The following is a 25,218-nucleotide window of genomic DNA, read 5'->3' as shown; positions in this document are numbered from 1 at the left end:
TATAAGATCCCCAGCTGCACCTGAAATCACCTTCTTGCGGCAAGTTCATACATGCATTGTTCACCCCTCATTAAGTGAATATGCCAAGGGATCACACAAAATCCACTTTTCCAGGGGAGGGGATCGCACACCACTGCCCATATGTTGGTTTTTTACTTATTTCATGTGTTTTATTACATTTTTATACCCCACCTTGCAAGGATTTCCCCTTACCAACAGCCTTGTGAGGCAGGCTAGGCTGAGATCTTAAGTGCTGCTTAGGACTTTGGGGCAGGGTACTTAAGTGGTGTTGAACCAACTGGAAACGCCGACCCAAGCGCTATCAAATTCAATATATTTCTGACTGAACAAAGGGCAAGGAAGTCCAACTCAGTCATGTTTGACTTCAAATTGAGGAAACTTACAAAAAAACTAAGGAATTAGTATAAAGAATTTTGAAAAGGAAAGCCAAAGGGGTCAAATCTCTGTCCCAAAGTGGGGCGGCACCAAAACCTCAATAACAGAAGCTCAGCTAGAATAAATTGGAAAGGTGCCACGAGAGCCAAGAGGATGCCAGCGTGGTTAATGAGCAGAGTCAAGGAAGCTATTGGAGGCATCTTTCAGAAAACGTAAGTCTTGTCCAAATGTAGGAAACAAAATGGAACACAAACTTGTGGCAAAATAAATTCAAGCAGATTCTAAGGGATGCTGTGGGGGGAGAATACAAGGAGCACATTGCTTAAAATGTAAAGAACAACAATATACACAGGAAATGTAAATGACCAGCAGACTTTGAAAAGCTGGCATCAGGGGATCAAGTTAATCAATTTTGTTGAATTAAACTAAATTATTGCACGGGGTTGGGACTAGATGACCCTCGGGGTCCCTTCCAACGCTACGAAATAGTTCTAACTGGATTTAGAATATATGTGCAATTAATTGTTCCTGTTTTGAATTTGATTGTGTTATCTTCCTTAGCGGGTTGTGGAAACCGCTATTCTGAATAATGCTTTTTGTGGGAGTCATAAAGCCATGGCAGAGGCTTGTAAATACCTCAGGGTGCCCCCTGACCTCTGCTGACCAGCACTCTGAGCTTTACAATGTATTAGGATGTATTGACCTTAAATGGAGTTGTGTTTCCTCTGGGCAGTGATGACCCTATATGGTGATGTGTGTAATAAAAGCCTTGACTGGATGAGGTAACGTGAGACATTGGCAAACGACCATGCGGCTGGGGAGAAAAAAGGAGAATAAATCGGGGGAGAGCAGAGAGAGGATCTGCTCTTACCATCATGAAAATATAGCTGGCTTTCCGTGTCATTTTTCTATGCTGAGCACCATCTCATGACGGCTGGATTTCCGTCAGCTTTTCATAGGGTAGGGGGCAAACTTATGGAACCAAGAGGGCAGTGACCCGAAAAAGTTTGGGAACCACTGCACGAGCCCAAGGTCCCCTAAGGAAGCCTTATGGCTGAGTGGGGATTTGATCCCGGCGGTCGTATTCAATGCTAGTCCTACTCAGAGTAGACACACTGACGTTAACGGACATGACTGATGTAGGTTCTTTCGTTTCAATGGGTCCGCTCAGGCTGGGAGTGAATTGACTGCAACCTCGGATATCCAGTCTTAGCTGGATGCTCAAACCACGACACCAGAGTCCACTGTGCATAGAAGTGAGTCGCTGGGGCCTGTAGGTCTTTGGGGCCTACTGCACACTGTGCTGCCCTCCCTCAAAACCGTTGCTCAGTTCATAACGTGACTTCTGTTAAAAATCAGTTGCCGTGGGGGGACCTGTGGGATCTGCCCGGAATGAATCCGCTTATGCCTGTTCAGACTAGAGGCTCCCGTGAAACCTTTGCCACAGTCGGAGCATTCGTACGGTTTCTCTCCCGTGTGGATTCTCTGGTGCGTCACCAGCTTAGGCCTCCGGCTAAAGCCTTTCCCGCAAACCGAGCACAGGAACGGCTTCTCTCCGGTGTGGGCTCTCTCGTGGACGCGGAGGTGAGACCTCCGGCTGAAGCCTTTCCCGCACTCGGGGCACTTATGGGGCCTCTCTCCCGTGTGGGTTCTCCTGTGCAAGATCAGGTTCGACTGCTGGCTGAAGCTCTTCCCGCACTCTAAGCAGGTATAAGGCCTCTCCCCTGTGTGGGTCCGGTGGTGCTTAATCAGGTTTGCTCTCTGAGCGAAGCTCTTCCCACACTCCGAGCAGACGTAGGGCCTCTCGTCGCTGTGGGTCCTGCGGTGCCTGCTGAGGCTCGAGCAGTCGCTGAAGCTGGTCCCGCAGTCTGGGCATTTGTAGGGTTTCTCCCCCGTGTGTATTCTCTGATGACTGACAAGGTCGGCCTTCCGGCTGAACCTCTTCCCACAATCCGAGCACTCATAAGGTTTCTCTTCCAAGTGCATTCTCCAATCTTCACTACAATCGCTTCTGCAAAGCTGCCCACACTCAGTGCAAGAGATCCGTCCCTCGCCTTTGAAGATTCTCTGGGGGTTGGTTGTTCCATTGAATTGTTTGCAACAGCCTTGAGGACAATGAACTGAGCTTTCATTCTCGGCTCCACTTCCCATGCAGCTCTCGGAGGCTTCCCAAAGATCAGGATGGGGGGAAATGTGCTGGTCGCAGCTCCCTGACGACTTCCAATATGGCCGCACGTCTCCAGAAACTTCTGTTTGGGTCTTCCTCAAATTACTTTCTAGAATACAAAGGGGGAGAATGAAGAAACTAAATGATTCCCTGAAGAGTGGAAAAGGGATTCTTGAATCACATTTTAATAAAACAACAGGAGACATGAATAATGAAGATATCCTTGGATCCCCATGTAGAACTTTATTGATATCCAAATCAAATACTAAGAACAATACACCCACACCCTGAAACAAAGATATATCTGTTTGAGAACGGGGATTATTTGTTAGCAGAGATATATATGCTGACATACATATAAATGCAAAGAATTAAAATGAGCAGAAAAGGTATATTATAGGTGTTATTCAACTAGATTCTATGCAGAGCAGAGCCATTGAAATTAACGGACCAAACTTAGTCATGTTCATTCATCTCAATGGGTCTATTCCGAGAAAGCTGAATCCTACCTATGGCCCAGATTCAATGCTCTCTTGTCCACCAATGTAAGGGCAAGAATAACGGTTGCACAATATGGCACCCAGTGAAACAGTTGTGCAACTAGAAGTATCAGCGGCTACGGCGATCAGTTTTGAAACCAGCTGTGAGAACCGTGGCCTTTTCTTGTGGAAGCACAACTCGTAGACCTCTGGGGGACCTTTAACTCAGTGTGATGTTGAATGCCACCCTTGTTCTGTTCAAACTAAGGCCCAGGGGCCGGATCCGGCCCAATCGCCTTCTAAATCCGGCCCATGGACAGTCCGGGAATCCGCGTGTTTTTACATGAGTAAAATGTGCCCTTTTATTTAAAATGCATCCCTGGATTATTTGTGGGGCATAGGAATTCTTTAATTCTCCCCCCCCCAATATAGTCTGGCCCCCACAAGGTCTGAGGGACAGTGGACCGGCCCCCTGCTGAAAAAGTTTGCTGACCCCTGATCTATTTCATACGTAGCGAAGAATCCAGCTCCCATCAGCCCCCACAGTCATGAGAATGTAACAAGAGCCCAGCTGCAGGATCCTGCCAATGGCCCACCTAGTCCAGCAGTTCTTACAGTGGCCAACCATGCCTGGGGGAAACCCGCAAGCTGGATCTGAGCCCAAGAGCTCTCTCCCCTCCTGTGGTTCCCACTGCCTCCGCCAGAGCATAGCCAGTAAGACCCACAGTCAGGGATGAAAAGAGGTGCAGCCCCTTGAGTCACAGAATCATAGAGTTCAAAGGGACCTTCCAGTGTGTTAGGCTGGGCAATATCCGGTTTTCAACATGACAACAAATCACTGGCTAAACATCACGATATTCAGATATAGCACCATGTCTGGATTAAGGATGGAGCTGCTTTTCAACTCTGTGAGATATCACCAGCTAAACACTGTGATATACAGTCGTATCTCAGCTCCCGAATGCCTTGGGAGTTGAACGTTCCGGCTCCTGAATGATCAAAAACTGGAAGTGATTGTTCTGGTTTTTTAACGTTCTTTTGGAAGCCGAACATCTGATGGGGCTTCCGTAGCTTCAGATTGGCTGCAGGAGCTTACTGCAGCCAATCAGAAGCTGTGCTTTGGAAGTCAAACGTTTCGGAAGTCAAATGGACTTCCGGAACGGGTTCTGTTCGATTTCCAAGGTACGACTGTACTGATATATCACAATGTCTGAAATGAGGATGGTGACGTTTTCCCCACATTGCGATTTTTGCACAGTACGCACACACACATGTATCATGATTCGCAATACATTGCCATGTCAAAAACTATGAAACTGATAAGACAATATGGAATTCAAACCATTTTGGGGGCGATATTCGATAAAGCTCCCAGCCCTACAGCATGTGCAGAATTCGGCAAGCAGCAAAATTTAGGGGGGGGGGACACATTCCTACCAGAACCGTATGCCAGATTCATCAAACGTCCTTTGATGAAGCCCCCAATTGGAAACTCTGAATCCAATAACAGAAAAGCTCCTTACCCTGTATTGTAACATCCAAGTCCTCCTCTTGTTTGATCTCCTTCAGGGCTGGCGTCTGGCACAAGTCCAGGGGTTCCACTTCTGCCGTAGGAAGACAATCTGGCTTATCCCTGGATGACCTCATTACCTGAAACAGCATTTCATTGACATATATATATTTAGTTAAGGGAAAAGGCAAGTTAGGCAGGGGGACGTAACAGAGGAGCAAAGAAAGCAGGTAAGAGAAGTGTTTTTCTCCCGGTGTCTCATACCACTAGAACTCATGGGCTTCCTCTTAGATCAGTGGCTCTCAAACTTTTTTCTCTGGGCCACACTTTTCAGAATAAAAATGTGCTCACACACTGCACCACATTTTTCTGTTGATAAGAAATACATTTGAAAACTTTGCAAGGATTGTCCTCAGTATCACTTGATGGTCTTGGTCTCATTCTGAACCTATGCATATTCAGCAAATGCATATTCAGCAATATATATATAGGAGAGAAGAGCCTGATGGATCAGACCAGAGACCCATTTAGCCCAAGATCCTGTTCTCATGGGGCCAACAAGCTGCCTCACAAGCAGGATCTGAGCACAAGAGCCCTTCCCCCTTCTGTTTCTCACAACTGGTGTTCAGAAGCATTACTGCCTTCCACTGTGGCGGTCAAGCACAGCCATCATAGCTAATGGCCATTGAGAGCCCTCTCTTCAATGAATGTGTCTAGTCCTCTTTTAAAGTCATCTAGGTTGGTGGCCATTGCTGCTTCTTGTGGCAGCGAGTTCCACAGTTTAACTCTTTCTTTTGTCTGTTCTGAAACTTCCAACATTCAGCCCATGAGTTTTGGCATTATGAGAGAGGTCAGGAAACTCTGCCGCTGAGCCCTGGCCCTTCCATCTTGATGAGCGATCTGAAGAAGAAGAAGAAGAAGAGCTTGGATTTGATATCCCGCCTTATCACGACCTGAAGGAGTCTCAAAGCAGCTAACATTCTCCTTTCCCTTCCTCCCCCACAACAAACACTCTGTGAGGTGAGTGGGGCTGAGAGACTTCAGAGAAGTGTGACTAGCCCAAGGTCACCCAGCAGCTGCATGTGGAGGAGCGGGGAATCAAGCCCGGTCCACCAGATTACAAGTCCACCACTCTTAACCACTATACCGCACTGGCTAATCCTGCACAGAGAAGGACAAAGTCATTACTCAGTGTTCTTGAGCCCCCAAAGTGGCTTACAGTTAAATAATCCCCGGACTACAACTCCCATCATCCAATGCCTATTGGTCACACTGGCTGCGGCTGATGGGAGTTGAAGTCTGGCAAAGATCTGGAAGGTCACCGTGGTTTCCCGTCCCCGGAACAAACAAAATAAAGCAAGGCTGAACAAGGACCACTCAGTTATCAAACCGAGCTACCTCCTTCTTTTCTTCCTCCTCATCCTGCTGCTGCCTCATCAGGAAATCTTCCGCCAAGGCTACCGCCTGGGAGCAAGTCTCTGGGTCCCAGGCCCTGATCCTGCTCTGGATTTCTTTCGGGAGGAGGGCCAGGAACTGCTCCAAGACCACCAGCTCTACAATCTCCTCCTTAGTGCGCCTTTCAGGCTTCAACCACCGGTGGCAAAGTTCGCGGAGCCTCCGGCACACATCCCGCGGCCCCTCCGCTTCGCGGCAGGAGAAATGTCTGAAGCGCAGCCGCAGAGTATCCTCTGCGACCGTCTCGCCCTCCGGGACCTCTTCCTTCACTGTTCCACCGCCTGCCCCATCTTGGGGCAGCCGGGTTTTGTGCGACTCCTCCGAGCAGAGGCCTGGCGGGAGTTTGGTGGCCCTTTGTCCTCCAGCCGCCTCCCTAACGCAATTGTCCTGCGGGGTGGGCCGTGGCGGCTGAGAGCGGCCCCCGTCCAAATGAGGGGACTCGAGCGCCTTCACAAAGCCCTGAAGTTGAGCTTCCCAACTCCGCTGCACCTCTTCATTGCCTTCCTGGTTGGCCTGTGACGGAACGGTTCTTTCCCAGAATCCTCTAGTGCCCCCTTCCTGGATCTCAAGAGCCAGACTCTGCTCCATCTCTGGATCCGGCTCCTCAACCTTAATTGTAGTCCAGGGGGCAGACTTTAACTTTACACCCAGTGTCGATACATCGCCCCGCTCTACTGCCATTTCCCACTGCCGCCTGACCTGCAGTGGCCAATTGTTTTCAGAGAAGTCCACAGGTACAGAAGGTTTCTTATACAGACAGAATTTAGGAATCTGGATTAAGGAAGGGAGCCTTCTCCCTAATGGAAGGGAAAGACAATGAAGACACATTAGACAAAACCTACAGCCTCGGGCCCCATCTGAACTAAACACTTAAGACAGTATAGGAGGAATCTTGGGAAGTCGTTTGTTAATGGCGCTAAGTACCTATTGTTATGAGAAACCCTATCCCTGTCATGGATCTACAATTCCCGGAATGGCTTAACAATCAAACCCTCTTCCCAAAGAATGCTTGGTTGCCATTGTGGCTAGGAGACATCAATGGTCTTCTCCTCCATTAATTTACCTGATCCTTTTTTAAAGGTATCTGTATGTCAGTGGTCATCATTACACCTTATAAGGAAGGAAGATTTTCTTTTTTTCCCCCAAACATATTTATTGAATTTTTAAAAAAATTACAAAAGTAAAAAAAGAAAAAAAGAGAAAAAACAAAAAAACACAAAAAGCAAAATACAAAAATAAAACAGTGATTAAAAACAATTCCACCTTCTTTCACTTAACTTTCATTTACTTATTTCCCAGACTTCCTCGCCTCTCCCTTTTTTGTACTCCAATTCAATTTGTTGATTCAGCAAATCCTTTCCCACTTTCCTTATCTTAGTCTTTCATTGTCTTAATCCATTTTCATCATTATCTTATACCATAAAGAAGAAGAAAAACCTTAAAATTCAAAACTTTAAACTTATTTTTACTAATTTCTCATATCCATTATATTCTTACCTAATCCTATAAACATTTATACTAAAGCCAAACCATTTCCTTTCAAACATCCTTCTAGCGTTCATCAAATATATAAAACAGTCCTAGTAGTCCAATAAAGAGAGTGAAACAATCCAATCTTCATCCAGCGTCCGGTTCCGGATTTGTCAGTCCATTTTATCTCATAAAACTAGCACATTAGGAAGATTTTCTCTTTTGCTACAACTCAATTCAGGATCCCTTTTAAAAGCTGGGGAAGCCAGAATTTGCAGGGCAAGCTACACTGCCTGGCATTACTTTTTCTACACAGCTGTGAAAAGTGCTGGAGTCCCACAAGGTGCAGGAACCCAGAACGCTACACTTGCTGAACTTCTAAGCAACTATACACAGCTATGAGTGGGTTCTACCAGCATAGTGATGGTATTTTGCTCCAGAATACTGCTGTAAAGTTGACTTGCATTTTAACATATCGCTTTATTTTACAATGTAAATTTCAAACTGCTAATTTATTGATAGTTTTTTTTTTAAGATCAACATGTTTTAAAATCTGACTTTTATTGATACTTTTTAATGTCTATTTTATTTTAAGCAAGGTGCTTGGCAGTTTTAAAGATTTAAGCCGTTTACAAACCCCATTAAAATAAAATAATGTTGTAGGAGCCCTGACAGCTGCACTTGCTGAACAGCTGTCCATGCAGAGCTATGATCAGTTTTATCAGAACAGTGACGGTATTTTGCAAAGCCGACTTGTATCTTAGCATATAACTTTATTTTACCATGCTGATTTATTTATATTTTGCATTTAAAAAGATCAACCTTTTTTTAAAAAAAAAAAGCAAAACAAAACTGACTTTTACCAGTACTTATTAAATGTACGTTTTATTTTAAGTGAGGTGCTTGGGATTTTCTTTTTTAAAGAGATTTAAGGAGTTCACAAATCCCAATAAAAAATGCTAAAAAATGTTAAAGGTGCACCTGCTGCTGTACCTCCTCCTTCTGGAGCCCTGGCAGCTGCACCTGTTGAACAACCATTAAAGATCCCCCTGCAATACCCCTTCCAGGTGCAGGATCCCTGCCCTCTTTCCGCACCTGGGCACCCTAGTATCCTATGGGGCGCGGCGGGGGCTTTGAGACCCTTCCCTTCCCCACGGAAGGGGGTCGCGGCCAAGGGCTGAACCCGAAGAAGCACCTGCTTGCAGAAGACCAGCCCGGAGCCGCCTCCCTCCTCCGCTCCTCGCAACCCGCCGGCAAGAGGCTCCCGGAGTCCGCCAAAGTCCGCCTCCGCAAGGTGGGCGGGCCAGGAAGTCCCCGCGCCGCCGCCGCAGCCTCCTCCTCCTTCTCCCTGGCACGTGCGGGTGGAGGGCCCGGAGGACTGTCCGCTCTAGCGCTCCGAACTCGCTGCGCTTAACCCTGTGAGAGCCGCTCCGAAGCAGGGCGGAGATGAATAAAGCTCTCTTTTGCTGCTGCTGTATAATAATAATAATAATAATAATAATAATAATAATAATAATAATAATAATAATAATAATAATAATAATAATAATAATAATAATAATAATAATAATATATTATTTGTACCCCGCCCATCTGGCTGGGCTTCCCCAGCCACTCTGGGCGGCTTCCAAAAAAATGTTTAATTATTAATTATCTGTTTAATTATTAAGTATTATTAAGTATCTGAAGAAGTGTGCATGCACACGAAAGCTCATACCAAGAACTGACTTAGTTGGTCTGGTATCTGAAGAAGTGTGCATGCACACGAAAGCTCATACCAAGAACTGACTTAGTTGGTCTGGTATCTGAAGAAGTGTGCATGCACACGAAAGCTCATACCAAGAACTGACTTAGTTGGTCTGGTATCTGAAGAAGTGTGCATGCACACGAAAGCTCATACCAAGAACTGACTTAGTTGGTCTTTAAGGTGCTACTGGAAGGAATTTTGTTTGTTTTGACTATGGCAGACCAACACGGCCACCTATCTGTAATTATTAATTATTAGGGAAAAACGTTCCCTTTTAACAAGGCCTTTGATCTGATTGACATCCTATACCCTTTCAAAATGTGGGGTTTTTTGAAGGGGGGTGTTATTGGGTTGTTGTTTTTATTTTAATTATATATATATATATTGTGGTTTTTATGTTTTATGCGGGACTTGACATCTTTCCACAGGGCCTGTTCCGCCTGGCCTTTGGTTTGGACTCGGTCTGACCCTTAGGTTTCCCTCCCCTTATGGTCTTGATTTATCAGCTACTTTAAAATGAGGCTGCATTTTAAATTGCATTTTAACCTGTATTTTAAATTAGTCTCCCCCCCCTTCCCCACCCCCTATTATGTTTTTACTGTAATTTTATTGGTGTTAGCCGCCCTGAGCCCGGCTCTGGCGGGGGAGGGCGGGGTATAAATAAAATTTATTATTATTATTATTATTATTATTATTATTATTATTATTATTATTTTGATCTTTTCTGTGAACTGTCCTGAGACCTCTGGGTATAGGGCGGTATATAAATTTGATACCACCACCATCCTCCTCCTCCAGAGGAGCCTTCACCTGGATCAGGCCAGAGCCCCATCTTGTCCACCTTGCTGTGCTCACGGGGGGGGGGGGGGCAAACCAGACTTGGAAGAGACCCCAAGGGTCATCTAGTCCAACCCCCTGCAATGCAGGAATCTCAGAGAAAGCATCCATGACATATGGCCAGCCAACCTCCAAGGAAGGAGAGGCCACAACCTCCCAAGGGAGCCCCTTCCACTGTCAAGCAGCTGTCAGATTCAGGAAGATCTTCCTGGTGTTTAATCGGAATCTCCTTTCTTGTAACCTGAAGCTATTGGTTCGGCTCTCACCCTGTGAAGCAGGAGAAAACTTTCTGACAGCGGAATGGACTCCCTCAGAAGGTGACGGACTGGAATTTTTAAACAGAGGGTCATCAGTCAGGGATGCATTAGTTGTGATTCCTGCACTATATATTTTTTGGGTGGGGGGTTCAACTAGATGACCTCTGGGGATCCCTTCCAAGTCTGTTGTTGTTTAGTCATTTAGTCATGTCCGACTCTTCGTGACCCCCTGGACCAGAGCACGCCAGGCACTCCTGTCTTCCACTGCCTCCCCCAGTTTGGTCAAACTCATGCTGGTAGCTTCGGGAACACTGTCCAACCATCTCACCCTCTGTCGTCCCCTTCTCCTTGCGCCCTCCATCTTTCCCAACATCAGGGTCTTTTCCAGGGAGTCTTCTCTTCTCATGAGGTGGCCAAAGAATTGGATCCTCAGCTTCAGGATCTGTCCTTCCAGTGAGCACTCAGGGCTGATTTCCTTCAGAATGGATAGGTTTGATCTTCTTGCAGTCCATGGGACTCTCAAGAGTCTCCTCCAGCACCATAATTCAAAAGCATCCAAATGAATCCATAATTCCAAAGCATAATTCAAAGGCGATCAGCCTTCTTTATGGCTCTCACTTCCATACATCACTACTGGGAAAACCATAGCTTTTACTATACAGACCTTTGTTGGCAAGGTGACGTCTCTGCTTTTTAAGATGCTGTCTAGGCTTGTCTTCCAAGTCTACGATTCTACCATTCTGTATTTTCCTCACTCAGAGTATAAAAAGCAAAGAGTCCCTCTAACTGGGGGTGGAAAACATTGCACACCTGTATCCTCCACCCTGGCCTGTGAAACTTTCAGAGGTCACAACAGGCTCCCTTGGAAGGTTGTGGCCTCTTCTGCTTTGGAGGCTTTTAAGCAGAGGTTGGATGGCCCTCTGTCAGGCATTCTTTCTCTGAGATTCCTGCATTGCGGGGGTTGGTCTAGATGACTCTAGGGTTCCCTTCCAACTTTACGATTTTATACCTCGTGCGGCCACCAGGGGGCCCCGGAGGTTGCGCTGGGAAAGACAGGAAAGGGGATCCTGTCTTAAATGATCGACTCTGCAAGGGGCTGCCTGGGCTTCCCATGCATTTTATTTTGCACGGCTTGCGGGGCGCGGCTGTCTCCGTGGGGGAGCCTTGCTGCAGCCCCTGGTAAGTTTCACAATATGCAACTAAAGGGTGTGCATTTTGGGGTGCGGGTGGGTCTGCATCTGAGATCGGGTTTGCAAAAAGAAGGGGGAGGATGCCAGCAATGTGGCCTGTTTATTTCTGTGTCCAGAGGTAAGATCCGAGGCCCTGAAATTGGATACAAGAAGCGTTATGTCCTTGTTGCCATTTTTAATCTCCACGGGTCTGTGGAGCGAAGGAACTCACAAGCAAACTGATCTGCGGGTGCCTTGATATTAATTTTAATTTTTACCTGTTCCTAAGGAATAGGGGTGCAGAGACAGGACTACAGTCCAGCCCTTTTCTTTTTAATAAATGCCAATCCACTCGAGATATTTCTCTTTTTTTAAAGCCAATTCACTTCAGATTTATTGCCTTTTTATATTTGTTATTGCCAGAGGCAGATGTTCAATAGGGTGAAAAAGAAATCAAGAAACCAGGCTGTATGGAACGGTCTGGGGTCTGCTGCATTTGAGAACAAAGGCCATCAGAAAAGACAAAGGCATGAAAAAGGCTGTCAGAGAGATTCCCTGAGAAAACATTTCTCATATATTGCCTCTAATGTCTTCTGCACCTGGGGGAGAGATCCCACCTGAGAGAGTTTTTGGATCCAGACCTTTATAAATAAATATAAATAGTTATGTCACCCAGGCACATTTCTTTCTTACAGGGATGGGGGGGGGGGTGACCCCTGGCCCCTCCAGAGGTTGTGGGGCTCCCAACTCCCATCAGCCCCCAGGCTGCGCAGCCTAGTGGTCAGGGGGAGATGGGAGTTGTAGTTCAACAGCATCTGGTGGGTGATAGATTGTCAGTTTTTCTGGACTGGAGTCATTGTCAGGCGCCCAAAGTGTTGTTTCTGTTGTTGTTATGGTTACGATTACATGCCTAGTTACCTCATTTCCTCTCCTCGGTTTTTGATCACAGTATATTAAAGCCCTGTGTATGTCATGGATTAAAACGGGCCTGGCTAAGCACTACCTGGTGTTGGACTTCAACTCCCATCAGCCCCTGCAGCCAGTTTGGCCAACAGCAGGGGCTGATGGGAGTTGGAGTCCAGCACCGCCTGGAGGGCCACACAGACTCCCTCATCTGTGGTCCAGGAGCAACACTTTGGGTTTAAGAGGGCCCAGGGCTTCCAGTTTCATGAATGGGAAGGAGACTGCTGAGTCTTAATCAACAAAACCAGTTGCATATTATTATTGTTATTATTATTGCAATTTGTATACTGCCCTCCTTCCGCAGACATCAGGGCAGTTCACAGCATAGAGGCCTGTAGTAGGAATTCCAGCCCTGTAGCCTGACTCCCGAGTCCTGCCTGGTTCATGTCTTTTTGCTCCTACATGGAGTTTAGGGGCAGAGCAACTGCTTCCATCATCATCATCATCATCATCATCATTATTTATTTGTTTATTTTGCTTTCAGATCAAAGTTTTACAGTCACATATCCAATATACAACATAAAAACAAGATTCCAAAGAATCTCCCAGACTTTCCTCCTCCTCTTTGTGGGTCCTATTGTTAGCCATTTCCTCCTGCATCTTTCACCATAATCCAAATCTTTTACATCTCTGTTATGTCCAAAATTCACCATTAAACTACAAGTGTTATTCCAGTCCTACTAACAGTTCCAACAGTTTACAATGGTTTTTAAGAGAAATTATAAATTTCCCCCATCCCTTATTATTCTTCCTGATTTCTGATTCTTCCAGTCATTTTTGCCAATTTGGCATAATCCACCAACTTAATCTGCCAATCCCTGGCATCTCCCATTAAATCAGGGACAGAGTACCTGTGACGCCCCAGAAGTTGCTGGACTCCAAGTCCCATCAGCCACTGTAGCCAACAGTGAGGGATGATGGGAGTTGTAGTCTAATATAACGGCAGATTCCAAAGTGCAGCGTCCCTTCATGGCCGTAACCACTCCCCCTTACAGCCACTCTCCTCCTAAGATGATACGACCTTCATATACAGTAATCGTTTAATTATGTGAACCGCCCTGATATCTATGGGTATAGGGCAGTATACAAATTTTAATTTTAATAATAATAATGCCATAATAATTAGGAATGCACTGTGACAGTTGGTGCAGCTCTCTGTGTTTTGCCTTTTGGCTAGATCTGCTATTTTACCTGTGCACATACCTGGGCAGATTATTGGGAGTGCTCCCATATAGAATCATAAAAATGTAGCGTTGAATGGACTCCCCCATGGTCATCTAGACCAGTGTTTCCCAACCTTGGGTCTCCAGCTGTTTTTGGACTACAACTCCCATCATCCCTTGCTAGCAAGACCCAATGGTCAGGGATGATGGGAATTGTAGTCCAACAGCAGCTGGAGACCCAAGGTTGGGAAACACTGATGTAGACCAACCCCCTGCAGAGCAGGGATCTCAAGCATCTGTGGCAGATGGCCCTCCAACCTCTGCTTTAAAAAGAACCTCTGAGGACGGAGAGTCCGCCACCTTCTTTCGGAGTGACTTAAATGGTGTGTTCTGTGAAGTTCCATTGTACATAAAAGAACTTGTAGCTTCTCTCGAACCCAAAGCTCCTTGTGTTTTCAGTCTTTGGAGCAGGCAGGGGCTAAAAGTTGCATTCTGGGGTCTCGCTTTGACATTTTCTTATATAGGGGCAGCCACCGTAAGGTCACTAACAAGCTGCCCTGGTCAGTTGACATGTTCTATGGCTTTCTAGATATTGCCATTTCTGATGTCAGAGTTGTTGTGCCCTTGACTTCTTCTGTGTTGGGACTGGCCTTCTTGTTTTAAAAGGTAAAGGGACCCCTGACTGTTAGGTCCAGTCGTGGACGACTCTGGGGTTGCGGCGCTCATCTCGCTTTATTGGCCGAGGGAGCCGGCGTACAGCTTCCGGGTCATGTGGCCAGCATGACAAAGCCGCTTCTGGCGAAGCAGAGCAGTGCACGGAAACGCCGTTTACCTTCCCGCTGAGCGGTACCTATTTATCTACTTGCACTTTGAGGTGCTTTCGAACTGCTAGGTTGGCAGGAGCAGGGACCAGGCAATGGGAGCTCACCCCGTCACAGGGATTCGAACCGCCGACCTTCTGATCGGCAAGCCCCAGGCTCTGTGGTTTAACCCACAGCGCCACCCTCTTCTTTCTTTTTGTCCTCTTCTTTCGTGTAGGGACTGGCCTTCCTGTTTTACGTAGAGGCAAATGACAACACAAGCCGGCTTCGCTGGAATGTCTGTGAAGCAAGATTCTCAGCCTATTTCTCTTTCCCCAAAGACACTATAAGATGGCGCTGGACTCCAAAACAGGTAAGACTCTGGCTGTGACAAGGATGGGGGAACTTTATCACCTCAAGGGCCACATTCCCTTTCAGGGGCCACATCCCAGTGGTGGGTGAAGCATACAATACCATTAAAACTGCCCCCCTGCATTCGAGCCGAAGAGGAAATAATCTGAATGGCACCGGTGAACTAATAATTCACCAATGACTGAAACAAGGATGCAAAGCCTGCATGGTCCTCCAGATATTTTGGTTGGACTACAACTCCCATCATTCCTCTCCTCTGGCTATGTTGGCTGGAGCGAATGGGAGCTGTAGTTTATTTGTGGAGGGCCACAGGTTCCTTCTCACTCCTACTGGAATGGGAAACAATTCAAGCTTTGGAATGCAACTTAGTAATAGTCATCTTTCTTCTTGGGTGATCACTCTTAGCCAAGCAAGATTGTTTTCCATGAACACGGTCTTAACGGTGTGTCCATAAGTGACCGTGGAGGCCAATTCTGGATCCACACGTCCTTCCACAGTGGGAACATAGGTTTCCGGGCAGGAGTTGATTACGGTGAGGGTTTGCCAAGCATGCCTTCCTCATAGCACATTTCTGCCTTTTGTCTTGAGTTCGAGTGTCTTCAAAGCCCATGATACCTTTGGTAAAGGCTGTTCTCCAATTGGAGCACTCGCAGGCCAGTGCTTCCCAGTTGTCAGTGTTTATACTACATTTTTTTAGATTTGCCTTGAGAGAGTCTTTAAACTGCTTTTGTTGACCGTCAGCATTGAGCTTCCATTTTTAAGTTTAGAATAGAGTAGTTGCTTTGGAAGACGATAATCTGAACATGACCAGTCCAACAAAGTTGTTGCTTTTGTATATAAAACACACAGTAGTTGTTTTTTGTATATAAAGCAAACAAAAAAAATTCCCAGGACTTAATGCAATATATTTTTTTCTACAAAAAATTGTTGTTCCTAAAGAATTAAATAAAAACTCCTATAAGGCAATTCCTTTGATTGGATCAATTTCTCTTGCTGGTAAAAGGATGCAAGCTTTTGGATTTCACAGATTAGTTTCATTGGGCTGAAGAGATTGGCAATTTAAATTCTCAGCTATATGAACAATAAAGGGTGCTATTAATACTACTACTACCAGCCTTTTAGAAGACATCTGAAGGAAGCCCTGTTCAGGGAAGCTTTTAATGTTTGACAATTTGACAGACTATGTTTGACAGACTATTTTAATATTTTGTTGGAAGCCACCCAGAGTGGTTGGGGAAACCCAGTCACATGGGCGGGGTATAAATAAATAATAAATTATTATTATTATTATTATTATTATTGTTGTTGTTATTGTTATTGTTATTATTATTATCACTAGTAAAGGTAAAGGGACCCATTAGGTCCTGTCGTGGTTGACTCTGGGGTTGCTGCGCTCATCTCGCTTTATTGGGCGAGGGAGCCGGCGTACAGCTTCCGGGTCATGTGGCCAGCATGACTAAGCCGCTTCTGGCAAACCAGAGCAGCACACGGAAACGCCGTTTACCTTCCCGCTGGAGCGGTACCTATTTATCTACTTGCACTTTGACGTGCTTTTGAACTGCTAGGTTGGCAGGAGCTGGGACCGAGCAAAGGGAGCTCACCCCGTCGTGGGGATTCAAACCACCGACCTTCTGATTGGCAAGTCCTAGGCTCTGTGATTTAGACCACAGCGCCACCCACGTCCCTATCACTACTAGTACTACTATTAATAAAATTTGTATACTGCCCTATACCTGTAGATCTCAGTTAACCTATGGAACTCTCTGTCACAGGAGGCAGGAATGGCCACCAATTTGGGTGGCTTTGAGAGGATTAGACAAATTGCTCTTGTATTCATGTCCTGCTTGAGGACTTGGCCAGTGTGAGAACAGGAGGCTGTACTAGATGGGCCACAGACCTGATCCAGCCAATAGGATATTACCTTGTTAAGAAGAAGAGATTCATTTTTTAAAAAAATCTTGTTGTTGTAGGTTGTGCTTCCATGAATGAGAGTGAGGAGATTTCCTTACACCTCAAGCTCTCCGAACCCGGAGCCTCACTTGACAGAACCAAAGAGAGCATTTCCACGTCTCATGTGCCGGAAGATGCATCTGTAGATCTTGCAGTTAACCCCATGGATCAGAGGAGGAGTGTATCCCAAGAGGGACTCTCAGCGGATGTCGGCGAATCGGAAAACGTGCAGACGCTTGGGAAGGCTGGCAGACGCAAGCTGCGCATCGGGGAAAGTGCAGAGCCTGTCTCCCATCGCCTTAGACGTCAAAGAATCTACAAGCCAGAGAAAACCCGCAAATGCATGCACTGCGGGAAGCACTTGGGCTGGAGGGCGAACCTTTCGGGTGAGAAAACCCAGGCGAGGGTGACATGCTCAAGCTGCGGAGAGCTGATGTGTCAGAGCACGCAGCTCCCAGTAACCAGGAAAATGCGTAAGAGGGAGAAAGCGCATCAGTGCACCGCCTGCAAGCAGGTCTTTGCGGGGAGCTCAGAACTGGCCGTGCATAAGAAAGTCCACCAAGCAGAAAAGCCGTACAAGTGCCTGGACTGCGAGAAGCGCTTTTGCTCCAAGGCGAACATGCTCCGGCACCACCAGATCCATACCGGACAGAAACCGTATCAGTGCTTAGTTTGCGGGAACACCTTCCGGCAGCAGGAGCAGCTCATTGCGCACGAGAGGACGCACACGGGCGAGACACCCTTCCACTGCGTGGTGTGCGGGAAAGACTTCAACCGGAAGTCAGTCTTCCTGACACATCAGAGAATCCACACGGGCGAGAGGCCGTACAAATGCTCCTTCTGCAACAAGCGGTTCATCCGCAGGGCCTACCACGCTATCCACGAGAGAATCCACGCCCGGGAGAAGCGCTACAAGTGCTCCGAATGCGGGCAGAGCTTTAACTGGAATTCGGAGTTCATCGAGCACTTGAGGACCCACACCGGAGGGAAGCCTTACAAGTGCCTGGGCTGCGAGAAGCGTTTCGGCTGGCACTCGGACCTTATCAGACACCAGAGAATCCACACGGGCGAACGGCCCTACAAGTGCGCCCACTGCCGGAGGGGCTTCGTCCAGAGGGCGCAGCTCCTCCTGCACGAGAGGACCCACACCGGCGAGAGGCCCTACAAGTGCTCCTACTGTGGGAAAAGCTTCAGCCGCAGCTCCGTCCTCATCAGGCACCTCCTGCTTCACACCGGGGAGAAGCCATACAACTGCCTGGACTGCGGAAAGAGCTTCTGCGAGAGGGCCCAGCTGGTTTCCCACGAGGTGACGCACGCCGAGGAGAAGCCCTACAAGTGCGCCGACTGCGGGAAAAGCTTCAGCTGGAAGTCGGCCTTCACTCGGCACCGGAGGATCCACACGGGAGAGAAACCCCACAAGTGCCCCGATTGCGGGAAGAGCTTCATTCGAACCACCCACCTTGCCACCCACTTAAGAACCCACGGGCGGGAGGCTGACAGCGATGCTTTAATCGGGGAGGACATTTTAAATGAAGGTGGCGGCTTAATGTAGAATGAAGAATCCCTGCGAGGAGCGGTGGCTGAGACACGAGGGCAGATAGGGGGGTGTCCCGCCAACCTCCCAACTACCCGACTTCCAGTCCAGGAGGTGGCAGCACCGTCTGTCAGCTTCCTCTTTATAGTCTCCATGTTTTCCAGGAAGAATTTGGCAGGGAAGATGGCAGGACAGAACTAGAATTAGTCGGCTCTGCCTGACATTGGCTGTCTGGCGCCACCTACTGTCAGGCTTCCACCAGGCTCAACAGTCACCTTCCACGACTGCATACAGACAGGTAGCCATCTCAATGTTCGAAGTTTTGGGCTGGCATAGCAGAACGCGACCCAAAAGCCCTCTGAACGAATCGTACCTCAGCCGCGAGTTCGGTAGTTGGCCTTGGCCAAGCGCCCAGTTTTAAGAGCCTTGATGTCCCCATCTAAACACTCGTGTGAAGAATTCTGGGAACTGTAGTTTGTTAAGGGTGATGAAAGACATTGGGAGACACACACACACACACACACACACCCGGCCGCCTATTTCCCTCACAGCGCTTACAATTCCCAGACCGATTTTCAGTCCTTCTTCCCAGGGAGTTGTAGCTTTCTGAGGGAGAATAGAGGGGATCTCCCAATACTCTTTACAGTTCCTGGGGTTCTTCAGGAGAAGCCATGGCTGTTTAAAGTGGTACAATGCTGCTTTAAGTGTATCGTGCAGGTGGGGCTGGCCTGAGAGAATTAATATCAGCGGTATGCATTTTGTATGGTGAGGGAGAATGAACCAGGGTTGGGGGGCAGAGAAGTATGGGGTGGCATGGCAAAAATTCATCGAAACCCAACAAGGAAACTCCGCACAAATCTTCAGGCCCAGAAGAGGAGCCGTTGATTCTGTTGCAGCAGACGGAGATTCACATCTAGTTCCCAAGATTTGGTCTTATGAGGCAAAGGCGCTAGTCCTCAACATAAGAATGTGATGTATACATCTCACTGTTATTATTTTGTTGGTTATGTTCTTCTGTTTCCTTGTGTCCAATGCAGTCTTTACTTCTCCTGAGTTCATCTCTTACATTGCTTGATAAAGCTAGTTGGTTTACCTCCAAGTTCTTTCCTTTCTCACTCTGCCCCATTAACGGGGCTGGGATACAAAGAACATGCAGGTTTTATGCTGAGTGTAAATGCCATGGACGTGTGCTTGGAGTGTATCTGACACACAGACAACTTTCTTCTTAGGATCAGGACCAAGGAGAATCTGCTGGTATATTTTATTAGTTGAACACAGATTTGCACAGCACTGATTGGCCAGTACTTGTGTCAGTCCTGAATTTTCAGAGTTGGGCTGTTGCACAGCATTGACTGTCACTCATGAAACCACGAACTCTCCCTTACTGGAACAGACTAAAAATCTGCTCATTTAATCTGGGAGAATTATTATTATTATTCAATCAAAACATTTCCAGTCAACTGATCTAACCATTGGATGAACTTAATGTTGCACCCCTAACTGAAACACACACAAACATTAAATAAAACAGATTATGTATTACAGCGTTCTTAAACCAAGGCGTGCTTTCCCATAGCAGCGGGGGAATCAATTTACAAATGGAACACACTCAACAGGAAGCGAAACGTGTTCTTATTCCAAGGCAAAGTTCACAAACCAAAACACCTACTTCTGGGTTTGTAGCATTCTTCATCCAAGTTGTTCATAAACTAAACTCTTCTTAAACCAAGGTACCACTGTATAAAAGTGTTTTAAAACAATCAAAAACAAAAGCAATCTCAGCAGCAAGGCAAGGCAGAAACTGAGAGCGTGTAACACAGGCAGGAATTCAACAGGGGCTGCAGTGATGGGTGTAAGCTTGCCTTTTGAATTTCTCCATACTGTGGTGCATCTGTTAAGAGACAGCTAGGGATATTAATACTACCTGCCAGGTTTCAATATAAACTTCCTTGACTGTGGAGAATCAGAACAAGATATGTGGTAAAGCTTGACGTATCTGAAATGAGAGCAGAGCGAAAGGAGGCTAGTAATGCCCACCTCAAATAAGAGCATCAGAATGCCAAATTATTCTCTGGCTGAGATTAAAAATTTGTGCCAGAGAAGAATTTCAAGATTAACTTGCCTTCCAGCTATTCGACACAGGGCAGATCTGAAGGGAAGGGATATACCGTATTTTTCGCTCTATAGGACGCACTTTTCCCCTCCAAAAATGAAGGGGAAATGTATGTGCGGCCTATGGAGCAAATGGAGAGCGAGATGGGTAGGTGAGCACTGACCCCTCTCGCTCTCCACCCTTCAGGGATAGCCGCCTGAAGCCTTTGGAGCGCAGCGGGAACTCGCGCTGCGCTCCAAAGGCTTCACAACCTTGCCGCCGCTCCTGGACCCGTTCTGGGGTTGGGGGAAGCTTGGGCCCTAGCCCGGCAAGCTCCGGGAGCAAAGGCGAGGTTGCGCGCACCTTGCTGCCGCTCCCGGACCCGTTCTGGGGGCTGGGGTCAGGGGAAGCTCAGGCTTCCCCCGCCCCAGCCCCGCGGCTAGAAAGGAAGCCGAGACAGTGAGTGGGATCCATCCCGCTCGCTGTCTTGGCTTCTTTGCTCTTTAGGGCTGGGGTGGGGGAAAATAATTTCCCCCCCTTTATTTCCCCCCAAAAAAACTAGGTGCGCCCTATGGAGCGAAAAATACGGTAGCTGAAGGAATGCCTGCTCTGGATGCAGAAAATCCCAAGTTCAAACATAGGCATCTCCAGTTTAGGTCTGGGAAGGAGCTGCTGCCAGTCAGTGTAGGCTATATTGAGCTAGATGGGCCAGTGGTCTGACTCTGTATAAGGCAGATTACTATGAAGCTTCCTATCTCCCCAAGAGTTCCTCTGGAACCACTCCTAGCCACACAAAATGGAAATTTATTATTGGCAGGTTTTATGTGGAGAGGAAATTTGGAATGGGGTGTTTGGTACAGGCGGGTAGACGCTTGAATTTTGATTTTCTTGGCGTTGTGGCTCTGAGCCAAGACTGTTCAGAGGCAAAGACCAAAAGCAGCATAGAGGGGGACTTGTTTCCTGGTCCTTCGCAGTGTCCCCGTCGCTGTAGGATCCTGCCCCATCCCCTGGGAACTGCTGCCATCAGCCTCCAAGGATTCTTCCATAACGCCTGAAGGACACTCCTTGCCCAAGTTGCTGCCCTTCCAAACCTCACCAGCTGCCACTGGCATAGCATGAGTTTCCCAGGTGCCGACACAGCCCCTAGATGTGGGGTTGCGACTCCCATAATCCCTGTAGTTCAGCAACAACTGGAAGGCCGTGGGCTAGTCCCCACAGCTACTGATAGTACAGTGGTACCTCGGGTTAAGAACTTAATTCGTTCCGGAGGTCCATTCTTAACTGAATCTGTTCTTAACCTGAGGTGCCACTTTAGCTAATGGGGTTTCCTGCTGCCGCTGCGCCGCCACCACACAATTTCTGTTCTCATCCTGAAGCAAAGTTCTTAACCCGAGGTACTATTTCTGAGTTAGCGGAGTCTGTAACCTAAGCATCTGTAACCTGAAGCGTCTGTAACCCAAGGTACCACTGTACTGAAGAGAACATCATGGGCTGAAGGACTGTTCTCCATTAATTTACAGCAAGTGTTAAATCGGTTTCATCCACAGATGGGACCTTGACTAAAAATGAGGCACCGAACACATCCCACCCAATGGTGGTTTCCCAAATTGTGGCTGGGTTTGGCGTTGTGCTTTTTAAGAGACCCAGGTTCAAATCCCCACCCCTCCCTCAGCTATGAAGCTCACTGGGTGACGTTTTGTGAGGTAAGTCACCCTCATCTACCTCGAAGGATTGTTGGAAGGATAAAATGGTGGGGGAGCCTTTAAATCGGAGCTTTCTAAACAGTGTGTCACGACATGTTAGTGTGCCAACTGCAATGTCAAGGTCTGTCACGCAAATGCTCCCGGGGGCTAGAAAAGGGTTAGTTTAACCTCTGGTTTGCTAGTAAAACTGAATTAAACGGGACCCCTGACCATTAGGTCCAGTCATGGCCGACTGGGGTTGCGGCACTCATCTCACTTTACAGGCCGAGGGAGCCAGTGTACAGCTTCCGGGTCATGTGGCCAGCATGACTAAGTCACTTCTGGCGAACCAGAGCAGCGCACGGAAACGCCGTTTACCTTCCCGCTGGAGCGGTACCTATTTATCTACTTACACTTTGACGTGCTTTCGAACTGCTAGGTTGGCAGGAGCAGGAACCAAGCAATGGGAGCTCATCCCGTTGCGGGGATTCGAACCACCTACCTTCTGATCGGCAAGTCAGTAAGAGCTGTTCGACAGTGGAATTTGCTGCCAAGGAGTGTGGTGGAGTCTCCTTCTTTGGAGGTCTTTAAGCAGAGGCTTGACAACCATGTGTCAGGAGTGCTCTGATGGTGTTTCCTGCTTGGCAGGGGGTTGGACTTGATGGCCCTTGTGGTCTCTTCCAACTCTATGATTCTATGAAGTCCTATGCTCTGTGGTTTAACCCACAGCGCCACCCGTGTCCCTAAAACTGAATTACTGTGTCACAAAATGATGCATGTCTAAAAAGTGTGTCACCAACATGAAAAGTTTGGAAAGCTCTGCTTTAAATTCTTTGGCAAAAGAAGTCTATAAACAGATTTATTCCAAGTTGGGGTGTTTGTATGTGTGTACATCTTATCTACATAGACCAAGAGTCTTGACTTAAGTAATATTTTTTTTAACCATTAGGACAGAGAAGCTCCCTCCAGATGGAGCTCCGACACCCATCAGGCACAGCCAGAAAGGTTAGAGATGCTGAGAGTTGTAGTCCGACGGTGTGGCAAGACAACCAGTGTGGAAACATCCTGCTTTCGCAAAGATCATTTTATTCAGCTTAAGAAATAAAGCGGAAAAAAGGCAGAAAGGTTTTCAAAACAAAGCATATTTGTATTCAAAGCAAAGCTAGAGATGAAGAGAGAGAGAAAGTGAACAATACCATTTTATAAAATAAATAAAAAATCTGCAAAAAGGGATTAAAAAGGGCCACGCACAGGCAGTTTGTTTGTTTGTTAGGGCTGTTCAGTAACGTCTCCCCTTTCTTGCTAGTAGCGTCCAATTTTTCAGGGGAAATTCATGGCCTTAAATAAACCCTAGAATGCAACACAGGAATCTGTGGCTCTCCAAACGTGGTCTACAATTCCTTTTATTCATGACCATTTTCCATGCAGGCCGGGGATGGGAACTGAGAGTTCAAAAACATACTGAAGGCTACAAGCTTCCTGTGTCTTGCATACACCAGTGAAGATTCTGGTGGTGCAGATATACATAGGGCTGGGGATCCTGTGGCCCTCCAGAGGTTGTGGGACTACAAATCCCATCACCCTCTGACTCATGGTGGCTGCAGGGCTGATGGGAGTTGGAGTCGAACATCCTCTGGAGGGTCACAGCTTCACCTCCTATATTGCTGGCAGGAATGAAATATGTGATTCTTCCTTCTGTGGTTATTTTTTTGGGTTAACCACACAACCCTTAGACAGCAGATTCCTGTATTTGGGATCTAGCACAGCGGTAAAGCGCCCCTGTCAGATGCCGCACTCCGAAGAGGCCTTTCCCGAATACCGGCATAGATTCTCCAGAGTTATGTGTTTATCTGAAATAAGTGACAGAAACATCACACACTGATGGGCATTACTTATTTGAAAGTGCACCTGTGCTTTCCTCTATAATCTTTTTCCAGTATCTGAAACACGTGGGTGCCAGACTTCAAAATCCACTCCCTGGCTTGAAAGCTCGTCACGTAAAGGGAGAATCCAACACTGAATTTCTACTTTCAAACGAGGCATCTGGGCCATGAGATAATGGTACCCACATCTGAAAAAGGGACTACTTCTGAACCAAGTAAATCTAAGTCAAGATTTGTTGAACCAGTGGTAGAGATCCCCACCCCCCAGCTGAGCAGCTCAGGAGTGGGGTGAAGGGGGGGGAATGACCCTTCCTGTGAGGCCTTCAATAGCCCTTTAGGGCCTTCTAAGGCCAAGATGAGGAAATGGCACCCTGCTGTTGGACTACAACACCCAGCATCCCTGGGTCACCCTTGTGGGGGCTGATGGGAGATGTAGTTCATCAACATCTGGAGAGCCAAAGATTGCCTCAGGAAGCACGGCAATGGTCAGAGATGACCGGAGTCCAACAAAATCTGGAGGGCACCAGGCTGGGGAAGATTGCTGAGGAGACTTATTTGCTGGAGAAACTCTTTGTCCCTTTCACAGAAACTCCCATGATTCTTTGGGCTGGCGCCCAATTGTCTAAAACCGGTGTGAGGAACTACAACTCCCACCGCCCCAGTAAGCATGGCCAGTAGCCAGGGGATTGTAGTTCAGCAACAGCCAAAGGTTCCTTGAACCTGGTATGAGGTGCTGACAGTCTCCCAAGGCAGAAATGGAAAAGATGGTTGTCCTCCTGGGTGTTGCTGGACTACAACTGCCAACATGCCCAGCTGCTCTGCAGGCTGGTGTTGATGGGAGATGGAGTCCAACACCATATTTAAGGCCAGAGGTTCCTCATCTCTGCTCTAAGGCCTTGTCTCCACAAAGAACGGAATGAGGTGGCAGAGTCCTGAAGTGTAAAATGGGGCTGTAACTCCTACTGAACCGCGTTTTAAAAAATGATTCCTCACTTAGAAAACTCCCTTGCAAGAAGTGGTCTGGGCTAGACTCTTCCCCTCCCCCTTATCTGCTAGCTTTCTCCTTTCAACCAAACATATCTGTGTGATTCAAAAGCGGGGCAGGAGTGGTGTCGGATCCTTTTCTGGATTCTACCGCCGCATCCTGCTACATCTCTAAACTAAAGTCCAATTCCGTGCCCATTCCAGCAGTTTGGAGAAGTTTGAAAAATGTATGTGAGACAGGATAAAAACGCCCCAGCAGCAAAAAGCCTACCCTCAGCGTGACAAAGAGGAGACAGTTCACAGACGTA

General features: G+C 47.2%; 2 protein-coding genes and 1 long non-coding RNA gene across 4 annotated transcripts; 2 read left to right on the top strand and 1 right to left on the bottom strand.

Annotated features, from left to right (window-relative positions):
* Window positions 1–1,350: 1,350 nt before the first annotated feature.
* LOC309364632 (uncharacterized protein) lies at window positions 1,351–8,826 on the bottom strand. Its single transcript, XM_081902314.1, has 4 exons — window positions 8,673–8,826; window positions 5,951–6,804; window positions 4,566–4,692; window positions 1,351–2,672 (listed from the first exon to the last, which is right to left on the bottom strand). The coding sequence occupies exons 2-4, from the start codon at window positions 6,686–6,688 to the stop codon at window positions 1,723–1,725; spliced, it is 1,815 nt and encodes a 604-aa protein (XP_081758440.1). The 5' UTR covers window positions 6,689–6,804; window positions 8,673–8,826; the 3' UTR covers window positions 1,351–1,722.
* Window positions 8,827–11,330: 2,504 nt separating this feature from the next.
* On the top strand, window positions 11,331–19,368 carry LOC309364767 (uncharacterized protein). Of its 2 annotated transcripts, XM_081902656.1 has the most exons (4): window positions 11,331–11,497; window positions 11,911–12,042; window positions 14,652–14,786; window positions 16,756–19,368. In XM_081902656.1, exons 3-4 carry the CDS (start codon window positions 14,765–14,767, stop codon window positions 18,285–18,287), a joined length of 1,554 nt encoding a protein of 517 aa, XP_081758782.1. In that variant the 5' UTR covers window positions 11,331–11,497; window positions 11,911–12,042; window positions 14,652–14,764; the 3' UTR covers window positions 18,288–19,368. The 2 variants fall into 2 exon arrangements, with proteins under 2 accessions (XP_081758782.1, XP_081758781.1); XM_081902655.1 differs by lacking the exon at window positions 11,911–12,042.
* A 2,357-nt stretch (window positions 19,369–21,725) lies between these two features.
* On the top strand, window positions 21,726–24,888 carry LOC309365376. The gene is made up of 2 exons (XR_014166073.1): window positions 21,726–22,221; window positions 22,993–24,888. It is a non-coding gene; the product is annotated as an uncharacterized lncRNA (long non-coding RNA).
* Window positions 24,889–25,218: the final 330 nt, after the last annotated feature.

The sequence above is a fragment of the Podarcis melisellensis genome, assembly GCF_964234715.1.
Source record: "Podarcis melisellensis genome assembly, chromosome: 2".
In the NCBI taxonomy this organism is placed as follows: domain Eukaryota; kingdom Metazoa; phylum Chordata; class Lepidosauria; order Squamata; family Lacertidae; genus Podarcis; species Podarcis melisellensis.
The sequence above is the reverse complement of the archived record's forward strand: the minus strand, read 5'-3'. Positions and strand labels throughout refer to the sequence as shown.

Bases quoted from the DNA above. Each gene is read 5' to 3' on its own strand.
- LOC309364767 (XM_081902655.1), top strand. From the start codon at position 14,765: ATGGCGCTGGACTCCAAAACAG. The intron at 14,787-16,755 runs GTAAGACTCTGG...TTGTTGTTGTAG, and splicing joins GGCGCTGGACTCCAAAACAG to GTTGTGCTTCCATGAATGAG.
- LOC309364632 (XM_081902314.1), bottom strand. From the start codon at position 6,688: ATGGCAGTAGAGCGGGGCGATGTATCGACACTGGGTGTAAAGTTAAAG. The intron at 4,693-5,950 runs GTAGCTCGGTTT...ATGCTGTTTCAG, and splicing joins AGGAGGAAGAAAAGAAGGAG to GTAATGAGGTCATCCAGGGA. The intron at 2,673-4,565 runs GTAAGGAGCTTT...TTTGTATTCTAG, and splicing joins CTTGGATGTTACAATACAGG to AAAGTAATTTGAGGAAGACC.